The 12,002-nt window shown below is 43.0% G+C and overlaps 1 protein-coding gene across 1 annotated transcript in view; it reads left to right on the top strand.

Moving 5' to 3' along the window:
* The window catches only part of ADGRV1 (adhesion G protein-coupled receptor V1), a 251,651-nt gene that overhangs the window by 217,124 nt on the left and 22,525 nt on the right, over positions 1–12,002 (top strand). The window contains exon 87 of the mRNA XM_035100245.2: positions 5,106–5,227. Within this exon, the coding sequence (XP_034956136.2) occupies positions 5,106–5,227 (122 nt within the window). The remainder of the gene's footprint in view (positions 1–5,105; positions 5,228–12,002) is intronic.

The raw sequence follows: 12,002 nt of genomic DNA, 5'->3' as shown, positions 1-12,002 counted from the left end.
CTAGGCACTGAATAAATAGGATTGGGTTGTTAAGTATGCTTATGGTGCTGAAGCAAGGAACACCCGAGCATGGCACAATTCATTAACGCATAAGCTGAGCTGTCAGTGACGTGCTCCACGAAAGGGCATGCCTGCTGCTTGTAAAAGCAAGTTTGAACTTTCCGTTCTTCCCTTCTGTTCCTTAATGTCGTGGGCCATTTGTAGCATGGCCTTTGCAGATTATTTAGTTTTAATTACTCATCTGAAGGCTCTGATACCATAAAAACATTATATTATCCTAAACATTCCCCTTGGAAAGGTGTTCTTTTAGTCTTTTATTTTTACATAAAAGAAGCATTTACAGTGCTTTAGTACTCTTAAGCATTTTTTTCATAAAAGCAAATTATTAGTCTAAGTATATTTAATTCTGTACGTAATTTTGATAAGGCTCCTGGATGCAGATCCTGATAAGTCTCCCTTAAAGGGAAATTTATGTTAGCTAGTTAGTTCCTCTTCATCCACAAAATAAAACTTTTGTTTAAGCCACGGTGATTGAAATGGGAGAAACTCAACATGTGCTAACTTCTCCCATTGAATCAATGCTTAAGTTGTATTGGATTGTGCTCATTATTTCCCCCCAGCAAATGCAATTTGATCTAGCATCCAGCTACAATTCTCATAAGATACAGAAGATTAAAATGAAACCTTACTTTCTGTAGGCTGTCCTCCCAACCATGTGCATAAAAGGTAAAGGTAAAGGTAAAGGGACCCCTGACCATTAGGTCCAGTCGTGACCGACTCTGGGGTTGCGCGCTCATCTCGCATTATTGGCCGAGGGAGCCAGCGTATAGCTTCCAGGTCATGTGGCCAGCATGACAAAGCCGCTTCTGGCAAACCAGAGCAGCACACGGAAACGCCGTTTACCTTCCCGCTGTAGCGGTTCCTATTTATCTACTTGCATTTTGACGTGCTTTCGAACTGCTAGGTTGGCAGGAGCTGGGACCAAGCAACGGGAGCTCACCCCGTCACAGGGATTCGAACCGCCGACCTTCTGATCAGCAAGCCCTAGGCTCAGTGGTTTAACCACAGCGCCACCTGGGTCCTGTAAGCACCTGCAACTCAGGATAACACTTTGTCCTGCAGTTTCTTTCTAAGTAGTGAAGAACTTTTGTAGCAGATTTCATAGGACTGCACATGCAAAAGTCAATTGGTGCATATATTTCCAAAACATAGATAGTACTGATGAAAAGTTAAACAGAATCTCCTATCCCTCTCGTCCGATAAAGAGCTAATTGTTTGACAGTATTTGTAAAGCAGCCAGGCAAGGTCCTAACAATGGCATTTAATGTTCACTTAAGCTTCCATTTTACATTCCTCACCTACACTATTCTGTTAAAGGCTTGACTGTTCCACCATTCTGTTGATATATTGTGTCTTCTGAGTTTTATTCCTGGCAATTGTAGGTGGTTACTGTTCCTAGTGGTGTTCTGATTGTTGATCTGATACTCAGACCTCAGTCACCCTATGCAATATGTTTCCGTATGAGACTGGGATCTAGTTAACAAAGCCAGTTAGACCCTTTCATTTCCTAGCTAATGTTTCCTTTAAACACATGTTATTGACAACTTCTTCTTTTTCTGCAATACAGTACCTTACTTTTCGTCAAAGCATGTATTTTAAGGCTTCCCAGGAGCTGCTTAGCAAGTCTTATTTGTTCTTGTTTTGGAGGCTTTGTTTGATCAAAATATGCTGGGTTGCCAGGACAAAATGTCACTGCAGAGTGCTCGGCCAGCTATTGACTTTTTGAAAACTGGCTGGATTTCAGCATTGTATTAATAGGTTAAACACTCCATAGTGAAGCAATTGTTATTGACAAAACTGCAACATAATAGAACAAGAGCTGAACTTCCAAATGATTTGAGAAAAACAGGAAGCTCTGCACACTTTCAGCACCTTTTAATTATGCCACTTGCTGCACAAGGCCTGAACTTAACATTTTAATATAACAAAGCATTATTTTTTTTTAAGTAATGTACCTCACCAAGTCTATGGGACTGTGGCCGATCCACTCAAATGTGTGTGGGGTGGGATGGATGTGAGTAGAGCAATGAGACATTACGTACACACCTGTTGTAGAATTTATGATCTCACACAAAGGCTGGCCAGGAAAGGAGTCCATGATTGGAAAAGCAGGCAATGGATTATCTGCCACCCATGCAGTGGTTTGCAGCCTCCAACACACACCCAGCTCCCATGGAATGACTGTGCAAGTTCTCCCCCAACCCTTTCCTATACTTAACTTCAGCTCAAACCTATGCCAAATGTTAGCTTACTCATCCTTTTTTTCCTCATTATGCCTAAGCATGATAGCTTTATTAGTTTATGCGTTCTCCCTCCCCCCCCCCTCGGTCCAACTTTCAAAGCTGCATAAACAGAAGTCTGAAAGAGATGGCCAAACTTGCACAAATTTTCTATATTGTTTTGCTTTTTAGGCTCAACCATTCAGACAAAACAAAACACTCCAGTACTTTGTGCATTGCTGCTTCTTAATTGTTTTCAATATATTGTGTTAATTTCTCATTTCATAAGACAGTGACTTAGTATGATGTTCACGTTTAAAGTGAAAAATGGAAGCAAAGAGCATGAATGCAAATTAACACCAAACAGCAGATAACTACTTTAATCATATAAGACACAATTTCCTGGGAAGAAAACACCTTCCACTTGCCTGGCTGGCAGGAATTTGGGATGGGTCTAACCATAGTGCGAATAAAGTTGGTTGTATCCTGTTTCTGTATGGGCCTTTTAAGGACACATCCATTTAAATCTTTGACTAAGATGATCCATTTTTCCATATTGGGTATCAATATTGGGTAGGCAGATGTTTGAAAAAGTCTAAGGCACATACCGGTAATACTGCAATTAATTACAATGTAAATCTGGTTTACTGTGAAAATAAGCAAGAAAACATCTCAAAGGATATAGTCCTGTGACCGCTTAGATGATTTCTGAGAGGCCCTAGATCAGGCATCCCCAAACTGCGGTCCACCAGATGTTTTGACCTACAACTCCCATGATCCCTAGCTAACAGGACCAGTGGTCGGGGAAGATGGGAATTGTAGTCCAAAATATCTGGAGGGCCAAAGTTTGGGGATGCCTGTCTTAGATACTGCAGAACTTTCTGGCTACAGGTTGGGGTGAACTCTGGAGTTCTTCCTTAACCAGTGAAAGAATAGCCTGCTAATGTGACTGCCCTGCCAGGAATATTTCTTGTCATAGTATGTGGGGCTGTATGTGCAAAGTATGTGGGGCTGGGGCTGGGCCTTGCCAGGCCTCACTGTGGCAGCAGCGTGCCTTGCGGGCTCCTCCCGACCTGTGTGACATCACATGTGTGTCGCACGTGTGATGTCATGCACACGTGATGAGCCCCTCCATGTCAGATGGAACTTCGTGCCTGTTTATTGGTAATAAGGACAAGAAGGACCGTTCCAGTGTATGCCTGTGTGTGTGTGTGTGTGTGAGAGAGAGAGAGAGAGAGAGAGAGAGAGAGAGAGAGAGAGAGAGAGAAGAGTGAGTTGAAAGAGACCTGTGCAAGGGCTTTCATTTGTGCTGCAGGCATTTCCTACCTCTCCTTCCCCCATTTACCCCTCAGCCCCCCCCAAAAAAGAACTTGGCTGGGGTGGGTCAAGAAAACAACCAGAACAGTGTTCAGGGAGAAGGGAGAAAGCATTGTTCATCTGGCAAGCTGAGATAGCACATCATTGAATTCTACCCCGTAAGTTTATTAAAACCAAACTTACGGCATAATTCTGTACATGCTTTTTCTAAAGTACTGTTGACTTCAGTGGTGCAGGCAAGTAGGTATAGGATTGCAGCATTAAAAGTGCTTGGATGGAGAAACTTACATACCCTGTTTCTCCAAAAAAATAAGACGTAGCCATAAAATAAGCCGTAGCAGGATTTTTAAGCATTCAAGGAATATAAGCCATACCCCGAAAACAAGACATGGTGATAGGCGCAGCAGCAATGCTGGCCGCGGCAGGAGGAGGAGGAAAAAAATAAGACATCCCCTGAAAATAAGCCATAGTGGGGTTTGTTTGTTTTTTGAGGAAAAATAAATATAAGACGGTGTCTTATTTTCGGAGAAACATGGTTAGCATTTACCACCTGCCTTCATTCCACCTGTCCTGTTGCTTCAAGCAGCCCCCCTGCTTTGTGAATAGAAACTGACATTGGTTTTTACAAATATCAGGGCCATGATGGTGATGAAGGCAATTGTACTGCAATCCTTTAAGCAGCTATTCCTTGCCTGGCTGGAAGCTGTCCATGCTGTCAGCTACCTGCCTTAATATAGGATTTATCTTTTGCATCAAGCAAAGGCACGTGAGCTTGGGAGACCGGATAAGCTACTGTGTTCCTGTTCTCGTCACTCGTTTGTCCGTTTTGCTGAAGGGGCATTAATTAATAATGTGGAGAAAGGGCAATGCTTTGCAGAACAACTGTACATTTTGAAAGGTACAAAACTGAGCAAATACGGACTTTGCCATCCATTGTGAGTGCAATGTCAATACCAAAGATCAATCTGGCATCACCTAATCAGTCTTTTCGTGGAATTTAAGGAATTTGTTTGCTCATCTAAATGCTAAATTCTTTTTTTTTTTCTTCCTCCGAATTCTCCCATGCCCTCATCAGCACTTCGATTATTTGGAAAGCCAATGTTTGCTGACTCAACCTGCTTTTATAGAGGCCTAACATGCTTTGTCCTCCCTGAAATGCAGTAATTTCCCCCCATGTGTTTCATAAGAGAGCGGCACCCACTGACACCCACTGTTTGCTGCCAGATACATCATTCCAGATCTTGCTTGGCAGCCTTTGGGATGAATTAGTCAGCAGATGGTGCTCTCGTTCTCATGCCTCTCCTCAAAAGCTGACCGAAAGCAGGAAAGGGCAGATTCAGAAATTTCCCAGTCACCGCTATATTGATTGCCCTTGTTATGTAATTCTGATGTTCAAAGAAGACGTTGAGAACTTAGAAACATCTCTACCTACAGGTTCAAGACTGAAACTTTACAAAAAAATTTTTTTTTAACAAAGCTGATAAATTCCCCTGTTGTAATTGTTTCTAGAAATCCCGCTGGTTTTATACCTGTTTGCCCTCATTTCCGTTACATGGCTATGGGGAGGACTGCACATGGCTTATAGACATCTATGGATGCTGGTCTTCTTTGTCATTTTCAACTGCCTTCAGGTAAGTTAGTTTTCTTCCTTACTCACTTTAGCTGAAAACCAAGCACTTTTTTACTGTAGTGTGCCTAGTCCAAACTTTGAATACAGAGGAGAGAAAAGACAACTTGGGGTATCTACAAACTTAAAACACTGGCAATACTCAGAGCTGGTTGTAGTGGCATTTTAATAAAATGCAGCTCAAGTTCCTCTCTTAACTCACCATCCAGCATGTGAGAGATGTCTATATACATGTATGATAATGTGGTATATGATGGTTTGAGGACATAGGTTGGTGCAAACAGCAGAAGAAAAAGAAGAGATTTACAGCTACATCCTACATTTCTTTTAGTGTAGATGAAGTTTGCTGTCACACCAGATGATGAACTGAAACAGGAACTATAGCCTGGGAGTGGCAAAGTATTTTTTTTAATTAGAATAACCATGGAAAAATATATGAAGCAGAATAAAATAATATGCACCAGAAATCCCATTGATTTCTATGGGGTTAGTGTTTAAATATTAAAAATGGGTTTTAAAAGATAAAAATCTGACGGCAGAATTAAGAAAGTTTACATGTGGAGCCTGATTGTCAAAGTACTTGCAAGTACCCATTGTAATGTCTGGATCTCTTCCTGGCATATGTGGCTTAAGGACAGATTCTTAAAATAACACTGAGGGATCAGCTGCTTTTTAGCAACCACAGCTAGGAAAATACTAGACTTACAACCATACTGGGGTTGTCAACACAGTGCCTGCAGGTGCCAGTATGCCCACCAATGCCCACTGTGGTGCCCTGGGGAAATCTTGGTGAATATCCCTTTAAAAATCCGCAGTGCACAAAAGACCATTTGCTCTTCTCACTCAGTTCCTGTTTGCACTGGCTCGGTCTCACCTACACTGAACATCGCCCCTCCTTAAACATGACCACATTTTATTGAATGCCAGGACAGACACCCACCTTTCCATCTATTCTGAACAGAGGAAAAGTACAATCACCTTCTATTTCTGTGAGTGGGTGTGGCAGTGGCTGATGTAGATGCTCTCTTTTCCATTTATGGGCACCTGATGTCATGGACTAGTTGGACACAGAAGAATGGTGGGAGGAGCCAGCTGGGAGAGCCACCAAGGGAAGAAGGCTCAGAGCCAAGGGAATGGGGAGGCAGGGACCTACAGTCTCAGCAATTGCTTCATGGGGACAAGACCTAGTGGAGATGAGTTGCTGTGCTCATTAGGCCTGACACTCCTTTGTCAATCATGTTTAATGTAACAGCCATTTTTTGTTATGCCATGTCCCTCTGGTGCCCACAGCACTTTTGCAAAATGAAAAGTACCCTCATCTTTGAAGCTCCAAACATCTTTTTCATGAGTTTGGGGGAGGGGAGGGGGATTGAACAGAGGGAGCTCTCTAACTGGCCCTGCCAACCTCTAGTAGCTTCCCTACAGTGGCTATCTGTGAAATGATGCCTGTGCCATTCAGGTGATGTGGACCTCACCCTTCCATCCACCAAGTTGCAGGTGGACAGGAGTACCACTGATGAGATCCTCAGAGTGTCTGGTAGTAGTCTCCCAACTCTCTGGGCCCCTCTCTAGGATCCTGTTGCTCCCATTCTACATCCTTATCCCATTCCTCCTAGCCCTCTGAGCAATTCCAATCTCCGTGGGACTCCTGACTAATGGCCTAGTTTAGGTAAAGGTAAAGGTAAAGGGACCCCTGACCATTAGGTCCAGTCTTGACCGACTCTGGGGCTGCGCGCTCATCTCGCATTATTGGCCGAGGGAGCCGGCGTACAGCTTCCAGGTCATGTGGCCAGCATGACAAAGCCGCTTCTGGCAAACCAGAGCAGCACATGGAAACGCTGTTTACCTTCCCTCTGTAGCGGTTCCTATTTATCTACTTGCATTTTGAGGTGCTTTCGAACTGCTAGGTTGGCAGGAGCTGGGACCAAGCAACGGGAGCTCACCCCGTCACAGGGATTCGAACCGCCGACCTTTTGATCAGCAAGCCCTAGGTTCAGTGGTTTAACCACAGCGCCACCTGGGTCCCTGGTGGCCTAGTTTAGACATAATGTTAAACCATAGTTCAGTGTTCTGAGAACAAACCATAGTGAGCACTGAGCTTGCATTCTTGCCTTCATTTCCATTTTAGTTTAACTGCAGCTTGCAGTTTCTTCCAGCTAGAGCTAACTGTTAATGATAAAACAAGCCAATGAAATTGATTTGTTTCAGCTAACCATAGCTAGGATTAATCACAAACTGTGGTTCATCGAATATGAAAATGGAAGCTTCCAGTCTCTCCCTCTTGGCTCACCAGAAGAGGAGGAAGACAAGCAAGCCTGAGACTTCTTCCTGTAACACTATGGTTCATGTCCAGAAGCAGGCAGTGCATATTTATAAACAGAAAATGGGATGCAGAACGAGTAGCCCAGGTTATTAACCACAATTTAAATTTAGTAACAGGACTATTTTTTTCAAAACACTGCTGTATTTTACATATCACTGATTAGTGACAGGTAGAGTGAACTCCAGGGATATAGTTAGCACAGGAAAGCTTATTCCAAGCTGAAAATAGTACATTGCAAAATAGATGTGACACAAATATCCAGTCTCCAGAGTGTCTTTTAAAGCTTTTATCTCTGCCTTAACTGTTTCTGGAGAGGGAGCCAGATGAATAAAGCAACATTTAGCAATATGTAATAGCAACAAGTTACAATAATGTTCACAATCCTTTGAGACTTATGCTGTTTTATGCTGTCCATGCATTGCCACTAGACTCCCATCTGCAGATTCCAGCCCTTCCTTTCATGCCAATCATGATCCAGTTTTCTCGGTTTTACCATTTATATCTCCTATCTCCCACTCTCTTCCAAATGCTTCCATTTGCCCAGTGCCAGCTGTCAATCAATAACGCCCAGTACAGTTACTAGTTTCATGTCTCTGGTACCTTTGCAACAGGTGCTACTTAATGCCATTAAGAGGATGTGAAGGAAGTAAGAGCCAAATAACAAGAGAGAGAGAGAGAGAGAGAGAGAGAGAGAGAGAGAGAGAGAGAGAGAGAGAGAGAGAGAGAGAGATTAACAACAGGCAACTCTCTGAAATGTAATCCCTACATTCCCATTGGCTTGGATCCTAATATAAGTGAATGGAAGTTCACAGAAGGAATGTTTCCCCACCCCTGCACCAATCTGTGCTCACAGAAAGCCTATCTGGGAGATTGGGGTACGCTGCTCAACCAAATGGGGTGGAGTGCAGGGGGCTGAAGGAGAATGGAGGATTGCCCCAAATTCAGCTTCATAGAAAGTACATGTAGGGGCAATTTGTGGTAACTTTGATGGCTTTAAAAGAGGATTGGACATGCATGTAAAAGAAGGCTATCGATAAAGTCATTATGGTTGTATGAATACCAGTTACTGAGGAACAACCATGGGAATGGGTTGTTATCCTCATGTCTTGCTTGTGGACTTCCTGAAGGTTTCTAGTTGGCTGCTGTAGGAAATAATATGCAAGACTAGACAGGCCTTTGCTCTGATCAGGCAAGGCTATTTTTATAGTAACATGGAACTGGGACGGAACAGACTTAATGCACAAACATATGCAAAACTGCAAATAAACTGATTTGCCTATGGCGCTGTAGAAGTGTGTTCCTTTCTCCTTATCAACCTGTATTCAAGTTTGTGTTGATACATAAATTGAGTTTAGTAATGGCATATGATGTAGCACAGTAGGTTAGAGCATGGTGCTGATAATGCCAAGGTTCAGGTTCAGTCCCCATAAGGGGCAGCTGCATGTTCCTGCTTTGCAGGGGTTTGGACTAGATTATCCTCAGGGTCTTTTACAACTCTATGATACTGTGATTCATAGAACAGAAAACAAAACTAAGGCCAGTCCCTGCAGTGGATATTGTTGAACAGGCTCATGTGAGTCACTGCCTATGACTAGATAGTGCAATGAGATGTGGTAGGAAAGCCTAGATGGTTGTTTCCCAAGGCCCTGATGTGGAATAATATACAGTAGGTGGTTTTCCCAGTAGTGATGTATGGAAGTGAGAGCTGGACCATAAAGAAGGCTGATCACAGAAGAATTGATGCTTTTGAATTATGGTGCTGGAGGAGACTCTTGAGAGTCCCATGGACTGCTAGAAGATCAAACCCCTCCATTCTGAAGGAAATCAGCCCTGAGTACTCACTGGAAGGACAGATCCTGAAGCTGAGGCTCCAATACTTTGGCCACCTCATGAGAAGACAAGACTCCCTGGGAAAGACCCTGATGTTGGGAAAGATGGAGGGCACAAGGAGAAGGGGATGACAGAGGACAAGATGGTTGGGCAGTGCTGTCGAAGCCACCAACATGACCAAACTGTGAGAGGCAGTGAAAGACAGGAGTGCCTGGCATGCTCTGGTCCATGGGGTCACGAAGAGTTGGACACGACTAAATGACTAAACAACAACAGTGGTTGTAAAGTGCGAGGTGATGTAGAAAGGCAGAACTTGGAAGAAGACAGAAGGAGGAAGGCAAATAATTAGATTATTGTGAAAGAAACTTGACCACCCAGGAAGTGGTTATGGAACCTGTGTGTGTGTGTGTGTGTGTGTGTGTGTGTGTGTGTGTGTGTGTGTGTGTTTAGCTAGAGTTTGAAGAGTTTGGGTTTGATATCCCGCTTTATCACTACCCGAAGGAGTCTCAAAGCTGCTAACAATCTCCTTTCCCCTCCTCCCCCACAACAGACACCCTGTGAGGTGGCTGGGGCTGAGAGACTTCAGAGAAGTGTGACTAGCCCAAGGTCACCCAGCAGCTGCATGTGGAGGAGCGGAGATGCGAACCCAGTTCCCCAGATTAGTGGTCTACCTGTCTTAACCACTATACAAACACTGGCTACCACAGTGTAGTGGCAGCAGCTACTGAATTTCAGCATTATAGGTCTGGGGCATTTTCAGATAATGCGTCCTGAGTCAGCTCACTCAGATACAGTTCTAGAAAGGAGGGGAGAGGTCTTCACCTTCTTTCTGTTCTTCATTACACTGTTGTCCTCATTAATGAATATTGAATATTGCTCTTTTACACAATTCTTAATAGTAGCTTAGTGATGCTGAAGTTTCCTGTAACGCTTTTGATTTGCATTGAATGGGCCACAGCATAACAGCAGCTTCCTTTTTCTGTGCATTACACACATGCTGAAAAGGGAACTTTTTATGTGCTACCCTAATGCCATTTAACCCGCAAGTGATGTTCTCTGCTAGCTAAGGGCAGTAAAACAATGCTGTCTGTAGTCCTCTTTTTTATTTTATTTGATAGCGTTCCAAAAATCTTCCCTAATTAAGAGGCAAATCTAATAATTACTTCTAAATTTGGCATTGGCCAGCTCTCAGCAGCAGTTGTGTGTTGGGGGGGGGGGACACCTAATCGCATTACAGCTCTCCCACGCCTATCTCTCTTCAGCTTTTCTGGCACTTAACATTTCAGTGATGAAAACGTTCGTCAGTGGCCATAATACCACCACTGGCCATAAAACAACTCAGCAAAGAGGAAAATATTGATTCACAAATTAATTTTTCCGAAAGGTTAGAGTGAACCTTTCTGCACTTTTGTTTCACTGTGCGATAGAACTAAGATGATTCATTCTTAAAAGCTGCAGCTGGAAGCATCTGAAGACCATAACTGTTACCTTGTGTGATCAGATTAAGTCCACCATTCTATTTCCAGCTTTGATGGTTGGCAATACACCTTTCGGAGATCAGAACCAAGGCTTGATGACAATAATCTGCCAATTAGGTGTGGTAGTTAGAGCAGCCTTCCCCAACTGGGTGCTCTCCTGATGTTGTTGGACTCTAACCCACATCTGCCCAGCCAGCAATGTACTTTGGCCAGCGCCAATAATAGAGTCCTATAATATCTGGCGGGCCACATATTCCCCATTCCTATGAACAAGCTTTATAAAGTTACGACCCATATGGACTGGAGACAATAAATAGAATATTATCTCCCCCTCTCCTAATACCAGAACTCACAATCAGTCATTGAAATAAATTGGCCGAAATATCCACTTTTTCCACCTAATTCATTATCTTGTTCCCCTCTAGTTACTAGACTAAATACAAAAATTCCCAACACCATAGCTGTTTCCCCTGATAACTTTTGTTTCTCAATATGGTTGGGTTTTGTTTGTTTTTTTGCCTGCTCTGCATTAATATCTGTTGAGAACAAAAGTGTGAGATACAGAAAGAATATGCTAAATACTTTTGGGTAAGCCATTTCATTTTTCTTTCAGAAGAGTTATATCAAATTAGTAAACTACGAATAGTCTACATTGTTCCTTTGCAGATTGTCACAGTGGCCGGAGTGGGCTACTTCAGAGTAACGACGCTACGCAGCTCTGCATTTTATTCTTTTATTGGTGCTGCGTATTTACAGTGCTGAAGTCTGTAGAAGACTTCGCGATATCCCCTGTCCCTCACACAGATGCATAGCTTTTACAGAAAAAGGAACACTGCACAACAGAAACAGTATGTGGTTTAGATTGGAACATGGTCAAATTTCAGAATTTCAAGTGCTGTTCTGAGTACCACTCACCCACATTGTTTGAAAAAGAAAGAATGGAAGAAGTGAAATGAAATCTGGTGATAAAACAGAATAAATCTAAGAATGGGCCAATTATACTGTAATCAGAGCACATGAATGGAATTCCAGAAAGTGCCACTACAAGTGAGGAAAATTATCCCTGTCGGGACGCAGCTTTTGGTTAGGATAGATAGATGCCATCTGAGTTATTTAAGCAGACTTGATCATGGTGCAAATGTTGGCAA

Source organism: Zootoca vivipara, chromosome 11, assembly GCF_963506605.1.
Source record: "Zootoca vivipara chromosome 11, rZooViv1.1, whole genome shotgun sequence".
Taxonomy (NCBI): Eukaryota; Metazoa; Chordata; class Lepidosauria; order Squamata; family Lacertidae; genus Zootoca; species Zootoca vivipara.
The sequence above is the reverse complement of the archived record's forward strand: the minus strand, read 5'-3'. Positions and strand labels throughout refer to the sequence as shown.